This window comes from Lithobates pipiens, unplaced genomic scaffold, assembly GCF_037356315.1.
Source record: "Lithobates pipiens isolate NorthernLeopardFrog02 unplaced genomic scaffold, aLitPip1_a1.2 Scaffold_8, whole genome shotgun sequence".
Lineage (NCBI taxonomy): Eukaryota > Metazoa > Chordata > Amphibia > Anura > Ranidae > Lithobates > Lithobates pipiens.
The window spans coordinates 171558035-171573168 of NW_027507903.1; the positions used below are offsets into that span (position 1 = coordinate 171558035).

Genomic DNA, 15134 nt, shown 5'->3' on the forward strand with positions numbered 1-15134 from the left:
GACTGAAGCCATATAAGCATATATGCAAGAATGGGTGAAATGCTGACATAACATTATGAAACAGTATAAGAATCCAAGAAGGTTGAATGGCTAGGTAGGAAGAGAGGGAAGGAACCCTACACTATGGAGAATGTAACATCTGATACCCCTTCCTCCTTCTGAAGTCACCACCATACCATATTTTACCAGATGTCATTATGTAAGTCTTGTCTTTGCTTATCTTTCTGAAGAATAAACAACTTTTTTTGAAGTATTGTATGAACTAAGGATTCTTTACTCATTTTTACTATGAAACTAATTTCTAAACATTTTGGTGGAGATGCGTCCTTGGATAAAGACAGACACACCTCCTTCACATACCCATTAGGAGAGATGACGCAGACATATTTACACAAAGACTTTGCTATTCATCCAGAAACGCCCCTGAGATAGAAGAATACTAGAATACTAGATATTATTATATCTTTCTTTAGCGGCGCTTCACAGTATAGATGGACAATGATTCAAAACACACTGCAAAAGCAACCCAGGAGCTTTTGAAGGAAAAAAAATGGACTGGTCAATCACCTGATCTCAACTCAATTGAGCATGCATTTCACTTGCTGAAGGCAAACCTAAAGGCAGAAAAACCCACAAACAAATGAAGACAGCTGCAGTTAGAGCAAAACATCAGGAGGAAACCCAGTCTTTGGTAATGTCCATTGGTTCCAGGCTTCTGGCAGTCATTGCCAGTAAAGGATTCTCAACAAAATATTAAAAACGGGGGGGGGGGGGCAGTGTAAAAATGGTTGCAGTTCCTAAAATTTGTACTTTGGTATTTATGTTCAACTCCTTGAATTAAAGCTGAAAGTCTGCACTTCAAATTTATTTGGATTGTTTCATTTAAATTTTATTCTGATGGAACACAGAGCCAAAAGTATCAAAATTGTGCCTGTTTCCAACTATGGACCTAACTGTATATGCCTTTAGCATGGCATAACCCCTTATTTTCTTTTGACAAAGGATTTTATTATTAATCAGTCACATAGACAGAGCCAGCTATTGGACAGTTGCATTCAACAATAAATGTGAGCCTGAAAAAGCACACATAACCAGTGTCTGAGTCATACAGTATAAAAATAGAAGATTTAGGGTAACATATAGATGTTAGCAACATCAGTATCAAATGATACAAATGCATAGATTTTGAAGTGCAACGTTTAAGGCTTGTTTCAGTACCAAAAGTAAAGATTATGCATATCGTAACCATTTAGGCTTATGCCTGGTGGCCAGGCAATCTTAGTAACTGATCAAAAAATAAGAAAACAGAGGAAACAGAAGAAAGAACAGTAGCTAGAAAAAGAAGAGAGAAAGCAAAGAATGAAAAAGAGGAGCAGTCCTAATGATTTGCAACGCAGTTCTGTTAGAGCTACAAAAGAGCACTGTCAAACCTAGACGGCTGAGCATGGGCAATCTAATATTGTCATGCCCAGAGAAATATCAAATGGGTGTCTGACAATACAGCTGTTTCGTTTTTCGTTGACCATAAAGTCATTCATGTGGTTTTTAACAGCTTCAAAACAAAGAATTGGGATTTTCCGAAGTCCTTGCTAATGGTCAATTTAGTTGCAGTAAAAAGATGTAATGCCAACTGTCGCTGTGGGCAAAGTAATTCTTTAATCTGTTTACAGAGAGGGGCTTTGTATGGATTTTGTTTTGAGATTGTTATGAAGCAAGGTGCAGAGTAGGAAATAAACCCTGACCCAAAGTCTGCACACCTTCAGGCAAGACCACCAGATAATGTGTCATCATTCCTACTTGTGAGCATCTTTGGAAACCATTTTGGCGGGTAGGCAAGGATAAAAAGAGCAAGTCTATCTGGCATGTAATATTATCTATACAGAATCTTGTAGGCATTTACCAAGATAAGCACATTCTTGTAGCACTTAGTGTCAAGGTCATGATCTGCCAGTCCTCTGGGTCTAGTTGCCTCCCCAGTTCTCTGGAATTTATTATTGAGGAATAAATCCGTGAAAAAAGGCCAGGGGATTGGTGTTGGGCCCTATAAAGACTCATAAATGGTGTCAATTGTAGGGGGTGGGCTGAGACCTGAGGAGCAGGGAAATAAAGCAACAAAGTCGGAGATATCTATAATGCTCTCTTCATGGAATATTATGTGAGGACCTGAGGGTATCACGGGAGTGAAAATAGAGTGGATATCAAGAAATCCGTGATCAGTCCACTGTCCACTGACTTGGATTATTAAGTCCTGGGGGGGAACAATGGCCATCAAAGGAAGTGTAACGATCAGAGATGGGATGAGATCAGGATTTTACCAAGTCACACATTCGGAGGGTATGAAATAGAATTGGTCTAAGTGTTGCTGGGTGTAGGAAAGTGGGAAGCCAAGGCATAACCCACTATTTTCCAAGGATGGCATCTGCAGAATACAATTTCAACAAAACAGAATATTATAATAATAATGATGATGATGATACTTATTATTTTTCTGCAACTCGCAGGTTTTTTACTTTTTGCCAATTTGTCTGCTTATCACTATTTTTTACATAGACATTACAGTTTTCCAGTTTAACCACTTCAGCCCCGGACCAATTGTCAGCCTAAGGACCAGGGGTCTTTTTACTATTTTGCACTGCACTGCTTTAACTGGTAATTGCGCGGTCATGCAATGTTGTACCCAAACGAAATTTGCGTCCTTTTCTTCCCACAAATAGAGCTTTCTTTTGATGGTATTTGATTGCCTCTGTGATTTTTTTTTTTTTTGCGATATAAATGGAAAAAGACCGAAAATTTTGAGAAAAAAATATATTTTCTACTTTTTGTTATAAGAAAAATCGAATAAACTCAATTTTAGTCATACATTTAGGGCAAAATTTATTCAGCCACATGTCTTTAGTAAAAAAAATTTCAATAAGCGTATATTTATTGGTTTGCGCAAGAGTTATAGCGTCTACAAACTAGAGTACATTTTCTGGAATTTGCACAGCTTTTAATTTATGACTGCCTATCTCATTTCTTGAGGTGCTAAAATGGCAGGGCAGTACAAACCCCCCCCCCCCCAAATGACCCCATTTTGGAAAGTAGACACCCCAAGGAAATTGCTGAGGGGCATGTTGAGCCCATTGAATATTTTTTTGTTTTGTCCCAAGTGATTGAATAATGACACACAAAAAAAAGAAGTTTACAAAAAGTTGTCACTCAATGATATATTGCTCACCCATGCCATAGTTATATGTGGAATTGCACCCCAAAATATATTCTGCTGCTTCTCCTGAGTACAGGGATACCACATATGTGGGACTTTTTGGGAGTCTAGCCGCATACGGGACCCAAAAACCATTCACTGCCTCGATTTCTAAGGGTGCAAATTTTTGATTTCACTCCTCACTACCTATCACAGTTTCGAAGGCCATAAAATGCCAAAATAGCACAACCCCCCCCCCCCAAATGACCCCATTTTGGAAAGTAGACACCCCAAGCTATTTACTGAGAAGCATGTTGAGTCCATTAAATATTTTATATTTTGCCACAAGTTGCAGGAATATTACAATTTTTTTTTTTTTTGCACAAAGTTGTTACTAAATGATATATTGCTCACACATGCTATGGGCATAAGTGAAATTACACCCCAAAATAAATTCTGCTGCTTCTCCCGAGTACGGGGATACCACATGTGGGGGACTTTTTGGGAGCCTAGCCATGTACGGGACCCCAAAAACCAAGCACTGCCTTCAGCATTTAATATAAAACGCTACCAAAAAAAACTGTTAGCGATCGCAGGGATCAGGCCTGACTCTGCGAATGCTGCAGTTATGTGTTTAGTGTTTTGTAAGTGACAGTGATCGATCGATACTGCACTTGGGTGGGCTGGGCGAAGGGGCAAAACGCAGATGCTAGCAGGTATCTGGGCTGATCCCGCTAACAATGCGTTTTTTTGGAACCCTAAACTGCTGGGGACGCTAGTATAGATCTGATCAGATCAGATATTGATCTGTTCAGATACAATACCACTACGGGAGGTGTATGCTTTGCGCGTGGATGTTAGCGGTACTGGCACTAATCTAGCGCTGCCTGGGGTGAAGCAGACCCTGACCCTAAAACCTAATTGATATCACCCGCCGGGTGATCAGGGGGTTAAACCTTTATTGGGTAATAAATGGTGGGTGCCCTGATGCTATAAAAAGCAAACTAACTAACCAGAGTCACCCGTAACACTTATACGGTGATCACTGGTGAAAGGGTTAACTAGGGGCAATCAGGGGGTTAAAATGTTTATTAGGTAGTATATGGGGGTCCCTGGCGCTATATATAAAAACCTGACGGGGAACCTAAATAACTAAATGGCTAACCAGCGTCACTTATACGGTGATCGCTGGTGAAAGGGTTAACTAGGGGCAATCAGGGGGTTAAAACCATTATTGGTTAGTATATCGGGGTACCTAGCGCTATAAAAACCATGCGGTGAACCTAAAAAAATAACTAGCTACCTAGCGGCACTAGTGACACTAATGCAGCGATCGGAAAAATGATTGCTTAGCGACACTGGCAAAAGGGGGTGAAAGGGTTAACTCTAGGGGCAATCAGGGGGTTAAACCTTTATTGGGGGGGGTAGGGGGCTACCCTGGACCTAACACTAACTGCCCTGACAGTTTTTACTGTCACAGCTGACATTAAATGCAGTGATCAGTAAATAAATGATCACTGCAATCAGTGACACTGTGACTGGGAGGGAGGGGACCGGGGGGCAATCGGGGGGGGGTGATCGGGGGGGATTTGTGTGCCCATGTGTACCTACATGTCAGTGTAGTGTTTGGTGCACTTACTTTCTGTGTTCTCCTCGCAGTCCGGTCAAAAAGACTGCCCCGAGGAGAATGACATCACTTCCTCCCTGCCTGTGTTTACTATACACAGCGGGGGAAGCTTCTCATTAGCCAGGAGCGATCGAGAGGGGATGGACAGAAACCAACGGCCATCCCCTCATCCCGGATCACTCCTGCAGTGAAACGGACCGCCGCATCCAGCGGGAGGGGGTCCGATCGGACCCCCCACCAGCTGGAAGGCGAGCACGTACATGTACGTGCTTGTGCCTGTCGGTGCCATTGCGCTGATGTACATTGCCATGCGGCGGTCCTTAAGTGGTTAAACTGCAAAAATTTGGAAAGCCGTTTTTCTGACAATCTTTGTAAATAAGCCTCAATGCATATTGTGACAAAGCCAGCTAAGTTTGACATGTTTCCTTTCAAAATTAAAATGGCAAGAAGCCTAATAAGTGTGGAAATATTCAAGAGGAAGAACATGTAATACAGAATGTTTTTTGTCTAATGGTATTTTTTTTTATCTTCAGGGAGAATGTTTACTCAATTTTCTCTTTCATACTGAAATAGAAAGAGTATTTAAAAAGGAGAGTGGAGGAAAATGTGTCAAATCTACTTACAAACATTCTTTATTGGAATTACTATTTCTGAACAGTTTCAAAGGTAATCTACAGAGTTCAGAAAGGCAGCAAGGCAACTAGAAGTCAAATCAACAAGAGTGCCAGAGTATGTATATGTCTGTATGGAGATCAGCAAACAAAAAGATCCTAATTTTAAATTTCAAGTAAAATACAACTAAAGGCAAAACTTCTTTTTTTTTTTTTTTTAAGATTTGGATAGAGTGGTCAGGTTTTAATTGTTGGCTTTGTCCCCATTAGGGAGATTGGGAGGTCTCTTAACTGTCCTGATCACCAGTGCCACTGGGGAAAAAAGGTGACCATAAACCAAAAATATTAAGACAATTGAACAAGAAATCTTCCAAATGGGATACTTGTTTCCCTGACAATTGTCTAAGAGGGAATATCGCTCACATTGAAAAGATATACTCTCTTCCTATTGCGCTTACAGAACAGGAAGTGAAGGCTCCCTAATGAGACATGGCCAAAAGAAGCAGTTTTAACCCTCCTCTACTAAAATAGATAAAAATGTTTTTCTTTTAGATACTGTATACTTTTAAAGTTGGTTAAGCACTCTGGTCGATATTCAAAAGTAGGGGTCCTCAAAGTCTCTAAGGAAAGGACCAGTTCACTGTCTTTCAGATTGTTGCCAGTATGAGTAGAAACTTCACTGAAGAGAGAGGTTTGGGATTTTGTATGAAGCATGCAGCTGGCTGCAAATTGTATGTTACCAGTTCATTATATAACTGTAATTACTGTACATAAAGAGTATAATAGAATAAACATTTATTCCGTATATGATGTGTACAACCAAAACATTATAATAATATAGCATAATAATAACGTCAGACAAATAACCCATGTATCACACAATACATATATAAAACAGTCAGGATCATTCCATCAATTTAATTTTGTTTTATTGCAAAATGTTGTAACAATCATGCACTTTTATATACATATGTATTGTGTGATACATGGGTTATGTGTCTGATATTATTATTATTATGTTATATTATGATGTTTTGATTGTACACATCATATATGGAATACATTTTTATTCTATTATACTCTTTATGTGCATTGTTTTGAAATTTACTAATTACAGTTATATAAAAAACTGGTCAGACACAATTTGCATCATGGTCACCCTCCCAGCTGCATGCCTCATACAAAGTCCCAAACCTCTCCAATGAATTGTCAAACAGGGATGGAGGCAATATTACCTATGGGCCCTATGCCTCATATAAAGTCTCAAATCTCCCCTTTCCCCAAGTAAGAGTAGAAACTGCCCTGATGTTAGTGGGAGTGAAAAAATGCCCCAGGGTTGGTGGTTATTGAGTAAAAATTACCTTGTGCCTTTGGTTAGAAGGAAGAGGAACAAAGCCCCATTGTTGGTGATAGTGGAAGAAATGGTGTCCTACTGTTGGTATCAGTGGGTGGAATAGTCCCCCATCATTGGTGTCAATGGGAGGAAACCGGTCCACCTTGTTGGTTTCATTTCAAGAAATAGTGGGCTTGATTTACTAATACTAGAGTGTAAAATCTGGTGCAGCTGTGCACAGAATCCAATCAACTTCCAGGTTTTTTTTTTTTTACAAAGTTTAATTGAACTAGCTGAAGTTAGAAGCCGATTGGCTGCCTTTTGCACTCTTCAGTTTTAGTAAATCAACCCCAGTGGCTCAAGGGCCAAAGGCAAGCACAGGACCAATGTTTGGAGGCCACTGGTTTAAAGTGTATGCAAAGGCTATTTTTTTTTCTTTTTAGTTTTGGATAAAGTGGGTAAAGTTAGCCCCTCCAAGTTTTTTTTTTTTTTTTTATCTGTCTGTGCCTCTTCTGTGGAGATTCACTCCTTTACTGTGATGACAGATGTCATCAAGACAGAAAGTGAGCCAAAGTCAACATTTTAGAGATGTCACCAGAGCAAGAGGTGAGGGTAAATCATCATGGAGACAATTGTTCTGGTGACAACTATCTAAGTTGAGAATTCCTCCCACTTTAGTGAGATTTACTAAGATATTTTTGGTGTGGTGCCAGGACAGGATATGAAGGAGACTCTTTTTCCAGTGGGATACATGAAGCAAAAATAAGCTGATAGGGGTTATAACCCTTCATTACTCTATTCTTTTGTCAAACTGGCATTTTTGAGGGCTGCATGCGGCCCTTTCATTCCCTCTTTGCACCCCCTTAAACAGTGGTTTAAGTATATAATACAAAAATAAATAAACGTGCCAACAGTTTTACAGTTGATCATTTCCCTTTCCTTATAAAACTTTGGAGCTAAATACTTTAGGAAATATTTTTGGCCCCTTTGTCTGGAATTAAATATTTTAATTTGCAATTTTTACTATAATGTTGATTTCCAATGTGCCAGAATCTTTTTCTGGTATTAAATAATGGCCCCAAGTAGACAAAATGTGGCATTTTTGAAGAGTTGGGGCCCATTTACACCTTGGTGACCTGGCACATTGCATTAGCACATGTTCCGTTAAGGAAGACCAATAAAATAATAATAAATAATAAAGCACCAAAATTTTTAAATAATCAAAATGCACCATTTTATGCAACACAATACACCAAAATGCATGACCGTGTTTTGCTGTGTATTATGGTGGACTCCAATGTGTGTGCGTTCCCATACGGTATTAAAATGAATAGCATTGTAACGCACTGATGCATGTAAATGGCATGTTGAGGTAATGCATGTGTTACCGCAAGAAAACTGTGAATGGGCCTTTAACTCTCTGTTTGTCAGTTTTTACGTGACCTCTAACCAACAGCAATTCTCATATTTTTGTCATATGTCTGTCAATAAGTTTAATTGAGGAATGTCTAAAGACTGGTCCCACTGACCTGGATCTGAAGGACCACTAGATCTGATTCCAGATTCCTTTTATTTGGTAACTCTTTCTTGACTTGCTCAATCTGTCTCTTCTTTTCAGCAGCCTTCATTGTTAGGAAACGGATCTTTTCATCTTGTTCCATCAAACTGACATCTCCATTCTGAAGTATCATTTCTTGAGCATTTATCTTTTCATAGAAGATGCAGACCTCTTCCTCCCGCTCAATTAACTGCACACCCCTGACAGGTAGAAATTAATCTTTTTACAGTAGAATTAATCTTGGACTTCATGAATGACAGTAAAGCATTAAGAACTGGTGTGATCACCTTAAAGCCACCAATTCGATTTAAACTTTCAGGTTCAAACTGTAGATTTTCAGGCCAGTTTGAATCTGATTGACAGCTTTGTATAAAAAAAAAAAATATTCACCAAAGGCTCATTCACATTATCAGTGATGAACTGCTTTTTTTGCACTGGATAAATGCAAGTCTCTTTTAGGGCACTTAGAAAATTGTTTTATTTATGCCCATCCACTCCACAATGCTGGCGTGATGTGTGGTGCAGTGCAGAAAAATGTAACATGCATTTTTATTTGGTGACATGCAGTGCCATCCAGTGCAGTAAACAGCAGTGCAATGCATCGCACTGCTTTTTGATATGCTGAAATGCACATTGCAGTGCTCTCTTACAGAGCCAGCACTGCTTTAAACTATACAGTAAAACACTGCATTTTATCACAAACGCACACATGACCGGATTTCCCAAAAGGCACTGTAGCCATGTGCCTACAGGTGTGCTTCCTAGAGGGGCGCCTGTCTGCATGCATTTTTAATATCTCTATATATACAGACCGATCTTGATATACATGGAGCACAGACTGTAGATATGACGATCAGTCTGTAGTAGATTCCTCTATACACACACAGAGGGGTCCCAGAGGGAGATAATGGTAGATCAGCAATATGCAGTACAGTGGGGTCTCCTCCAGTGATTGTACCTGGGATGTCCTGGCCCCTGGTCTCTATAGACACGGAGTGCAGTGGACACATCACAGTGCAGTGTATTAGGGACTCACCTTGGTGTTGGGGGAGTGCCCGGTGCTTGCAGCTGTACAGGTTCCTCTCCATTCAGTACTGGATCCATGCCGCATACTGACAGATAACTCCTCCAGGACAGTAGCAGTGTGATCATTTTCCCTACACAACAACTGATGTTCTCCAATGACCGGGCCCGGATGGGACTGGTGGCGTATCTGGTCTAAGTTGTGTGCTGCCCCCTGCTGGACATAGCCAGCTTCCCTCCCTACGCATGGACCAGGCAGAGCGGGGAGCTGCAGGGGAGCCAGGGGATGGATGGAGCCAGGTTGGGATTGGGATGGTGGATGGAGCTGGGATGGGATCTGGGTGGTGTATGGGAGCGGGGAGCTGCAGGGGAGCCAGGATGGGATCAGGGGACAGATGGAGCCGGGATGGGATTGGGGGGATTGATGGACCAGGGAAGGGATCAGGGGGATGGATGGAGCTGAGTTGGGTTCAGGGTAGTGGATGGAGCTGGGATAGGATCGGGCTGCTTCAGAATTCTCTGCCTATAGGCTCCTTAGATGTAAATCTGTCCCTGACCATTTAGCTTAGTGTGAGGAAAGCCTGACACTTTTATACATCACTAAACCCACCAATTTATGGATTTTTCAAAACAATTAAATTTAAGGCACATAAACTAGCATAGCAGCAGCTAATGATTTTCACGCCAATAATCTATCATAATAGCGAAGTGAATGTTTGCCTTTTTAAGAAACCAGACAACAAACTGCAATATTTATTAGAAGCCCTGTGTGAATTTCTGGCAATTTATGTAATAATTTATAATGAAATGCACAACAAAATATGTCGTGAAGGCCACTATAGTCACCTCTCATTCCTGTTCTGCACTGCTGTTTCATACTTTTTGCGAAGACGAACCATATCCTCCTCTGCTTGGTTAATCATATTTGTAAGTCTGCCAATCTCCATTTTCTTTTGTTCTCCGATTTCTTTCATTTCTTGAAGAATAACAGTAATTCTGCTCTTATCTTTCCGAAGACTGTCTCGGATCATATGGTTATTGGTCTGCTTCAACATAGCCTTTTGTAGTTGTCTGTGCCACAAAATGAAAAGATTTACTTTTAACTTCTTTATTAGATTTATTATCAATAATAATAGAAACTGATCTATTGCATAACTCCAGAAAATTGTCATCTGATAATGCAAAGGTGAGATTCTACAGAAGCTTGTTCTTCAGTTGTGCAGCATATGCCATAATAAGATGCCATTATTTTAATTGACATTTACAGATATTCTTTGTTAATATTTATTACTGGGCTGACAAAAGGGCAAGGAAGGTCCACCCAGCATGGTTGCTGATTATACTCTACATATAACCTCTTCACTTTCTTCACAAATACAGTGACAGCAACAAGGTCAATTTTTACATTTTTATATCTTCACGCCCACAGTTTGTAAATTTGCAATATTGTCATTTTTAGCCATGACCAGTCCAGCATATCAATGCCCTCACTCCAATATGTGTTACTGGATTTAGGAATACAACTATCTGTATGGATTACAGTATTCTGATGTCTTTATATTAGTTATAATAGTTATAGTAAAACTTTAAGGGAAAAACACATAGACTGATATATTGTACAGCTCAAGCCTTCTAAACCAATGTATTATGTATTTTGAACCTTTCAATGGTTGTAATTGGATTTATCTAGGTGATCTGTTTTCTTAAAGGGGAAGGAATTTATAAGTTTATATTTTGTATGAAATTATTATTATTTTTTTATCCGTATATAAGCTCTCTATTTTGAGGTACAGTCGCTGGGGGCGAAACCAGAATTTAAAGATACATTCAATTTCAATAGAGATTCAGTGCATTTTTTCCCCACATTAATAAAGCTTTTGATATGTGCATTCTTTCAGTCTATTTCAACACCATCTCAATCAGTACTCTTTATTTTAAAATTCCACAGAGACCTTTCTTTGCTGGAGACATTGGTTCTCAGAATTTCCACCTCATTTCCATAGATCTTTAATTTCTCTCGCAGCTCTGCTGCCCGTTGAGTCGCTGTCTGAATAAGACTCACACACTTGTTCCTTTCATTGCGGATAATATCATACATCTTTGCAAACTCCTTCAGTCTGTAAGACAGAAATATCTGGAATTAGAGAAACATATGTAAGATATTTCGGCCCAGATTGCTGCGCCCAAATAAAACTGGAGTTGTAATAAGACTGGCTATGGGTTTTCTGAAGTCTTATCACAGCTCCAGTTCTATTCACAACTTATCATTAGCCCCCATCAACTTTTAGGGTGCAATTAGATTTTATTTAACCCCTTCCCGACCAGCTGCCGCAGTTATACAGGGGCAGGTTGGCTCCCCTGGGCGACCGTCTTAGTTATAAGTTGGCTTTCCTTTTGACCACTAAGGGGCGCACACAACGCCGGAGCCGATGCTAGTACCCGGCAGTTGCGATGACTGCTGGGCACCCGCAATCGCTCCACACAGAGACAGAACAGAGATCTGGCAATGTAAACAGACAGATCTCTGTGCTGTCAGGGGTGAGAAGAGCAATCTGTTGTTCATACTAAGTATGAACAACGATCGCTGTCCTCATCCAGGCAGTCCCACCCCCCCACAGTAAGAATCACTCCCTAGGTAACACAGTTAACCCCTTGATTGCCCCCTACTGTAGATCCCTTCCCTACCAGTGACATTTACACAATAATCGGTGCATTTTTATGGTATTGATCGCTGTATAAATGCCAATGGTGTCAAAACTGTCCGATCTCCCTACCATAATGTTGCAGTCCCAATAAAAATCGCTGATCATCCCCATTACTAGTAAAAAAAAAAAATTATGCAAACCAATCAATATACGCTTATTGCGATTTTTATTACCAAAATATGTAGAAGACTACATATCGGCCTAAACTGAGGAAAAAATGTGCTTTTTTTAAAAAAAAAATGGGGGCATTTATTATAACAGAAAGTACAAAATATTGTGGTTTTTTTTTTTTCAAAATGGTCACTCTTTTTTTGTTTATAGTGCAAAAAATAAAAAACCCCAGGGTTGATCAAATACCACCAAAAGAAAGCTCTGTTTCTGGGAAAAAAAGGAAGTCAAATTTGTTTGGGTACAGCGCTGCATGACCGTGCAATTGTCAGTTAAATAGATGCAAAAAAATGGCCTGGTCATTAAGCAGCCAAATCTTCCGTGGCTGAAGTGGTTAAATAAACATTTATCCATCAATTCACTTAAAATAGCAGTTTTTCTTTTAAGGCTGGGTTCACACTTAAAACGGATGCAGCTAACGGCAGGGGTCCGGTGCGTCCCTGTTCACTGTTTTGGGGATGAATCGGGATCGAATTTTTTCCTGAATTCAGACCTGAAACTGGCCCAAAGACGCACAGAACCTCTGTGCAATCTGCTCCACAGCCACTCCAGAGATGTGTGAAATGGCTCCATTGAAAGCTGGGGAAACCCACATCCAATTCGCATTAGTGTGAACTTGGCTTAAAACAAAAGGTTTCAGTTAGGCTGAGATTTCAGGGACCATAGTGGAAAGAAAGCAACAGAAGTAGCTATTTTTACCAAGCTAAAGTCTCTAGAGTTTTAGATTGCACTAGCAGAAGTATTATCCGTGTGTACTTGGCTTAACCTGTCTAAGAAAGATCTATATACTTATCTCAGTCTGGTCACATTATCTCGCCTGTGTCAGCCAGTGCCAGCTGCAGGCAAGAGGAGAGAGGGCTCTGACAACAGCTAGTAATGCCTGGGAGTGGTCTCATAACCCATGGGCTTCAAAGACCTATCTGTTGTCAGTGTTTCCTCCTTTCCACTGCAGTGGCTGCTGGCTGACAGAAGGCAGCCAATCAGATACACATTTATACAGATCTTTCTTGCACACGTTAAACCAGCCATAAATGGATTGAAAGTTGATCTCTGTCCTGGCCCTGGGCATCCCGAGGCCTGTTTCACCTGGGACACCTGGTAGACCCCAGATCGAGAAGACTGCTTTCTTTCTCGGAGCTCCAGGCCAAACATGACCTCCCCGACAGACGTTCTACAGTTACCTCCAAATAAGACACTTTGCACAATCCATAGCCCCGAGACTTCAATTCTCCCCACCCTCCCCATTTGAGATGATTATATTGGACGGACGAAGTCGCAGGGGGTTAATTTCGGACCTCTACCGCATTCTCAGCTCACACCACTCCCAGACGAGGGGCAAGCACAAATACATGTTGAAATGGGAGAGGGACCTGGGCGAGGAGCTCTCACTTGAGGATTGGCAGGGGGTGTGGCGACAGGCGGCCAAATCCTCTCTTTGCACTCTTTACAAGGAAAATGCCTATAAAATACTCTTTCATTGGTATCGGACCCCAGAGGTACTGCACAAAATCTATCCTTCCACCTCTGATCGTTGTTGGCGCTGCTTAAAAGATAGAGGTACCCTGTTCCATATATACTGGACCTGCCCTTCGATATCCCCTTTCTGGACCTTGACCCAACAGCTCCTTGCCCATCTGCTGGAGGTGCCCGTCCCATTTGAACCCAAGTTCTTCCTACTTGGCCTGTCCCAAATCAAAATAGCTAAACCGTCCCGGAAGCTTTTAAGACATATTCTCACGGCAGCCCGTTGCCTGATAGCCCTTAATTGGAAAAGCCAAATGGCCCAGACTATGGAAGCCCTTTACTCTAGAATAAAGGACATAGAACTCATGGAGAAAATTAATGCCAGAATACGGGACAGGCTGGAGGAATTTGATTTGGTTTGGGGGAGATGGTGGCTGCTGGAGGATTAGGGGCGTACCGAGTTTGGTGTGACGACATGGACCACTGTTTTTTTCTTTCTTATCTCTTTTCTATCCTTTTTCTGCTAACTTTGATTGTTTATGCGGTGGACTCTTGCTGCTATGCTTTAAGTGTGTTGCATAGGCCTTATGGCAGAACTTACCGGGCCTCTCGGGTTTGGGAGCGGGCAGTTGACTGTATGTGTTTCCTGACCCCCCATGCTCGGCCGACCACATACTTACGCCTTGTTGTATGCGCCCGTGACCCGTCGTTACAGGTAGCGTGTTTATTCCTGACCCTGCTATGTTTTGTAATTCCACCCCTGCTACTATGCTTCTGTACTGCTTATTTTCCTATGCCGATACTGAAAATAAAGAAACCGTTATTTGAAAAAAAAAGAAAGTTGATCTCTATAGCCGGCAGTGTTGATCAGTGTATTCCGATGGTGGGTAAATCTCCTTTCCCCCATTCACATTAAATGTTATAATGGGGGAATACATTAATTTTCTTTCATTCAACCTGCTGGATGAATTTAAGAAAATAAATCGTATGGGCTGCTTTAGTTTGTTGTTTTCTAATTATTGCTCCCACAGTTGATTTCTTCACACCAAGCTGCTTGCCTATTGCAGATTCAGTCTTCCCAGCCTGGTGCAGGTCTACAATTTTGTTTCTGGTGTCCTTTTCCAGCTCTTTGGTCTTCACCATAGTGGAGTTTGGAGTGTGACTGTTTGAGGTTGTGGACATGTGTCTTTTATACTGATAACAAGTTCAAACAGGTGCCATTAATACAGGTAATGAGTGGAGGACAGAGGAGCCTCTTAAAGAAGAAGATACAGGTCTGTGAGAGCCAGAAATCTTGCTTGTTTGTAGGTGACCAAATACTTATTTTCCACCATAATTTGCAAATATATTCTATCAATTGAATTGATTGTCTGGATTTGTTTCCACATTTTGTCTCTCATAGTTGAGGCAAACCTATGATGATAATTACAGGCCTTATCTTTTTAAGTGGGAGAACTTGTA

General features: G+C 40.8%; 1 protein-coding gene across 2 annotated transcripts in view; it reads right to left on the reverse strand.

Annotated features, from left to right (window-relative positions):
* The window catches only part of CCDC146 (coiled-coil domain containing 146), a 215726-nt gene that overhangs the window by 49553 nt on the left and 151039 nt on the right, over positions 1-15134 (reverse strand). For both annotated transcript variants that reach the window (XM_077471203.1, XM_077471202.1), the window contains exons 13-15: positions 11289-11453; positions 10183-10407; positions 8285-8513 (exon numbers count right to left, since the gene is read on the reverse strand). In XM_077471203.1, coding sequence (XP_077327329.1) covers positions 8285-8513; positions 10183-10407; positions 11289-11453 — 619 coding nt within the window. The remainder of the gene's footprint in view (positions 1-8284; positions 8514-10182; positions 10408-11288; positions 11454-15134) is intronic.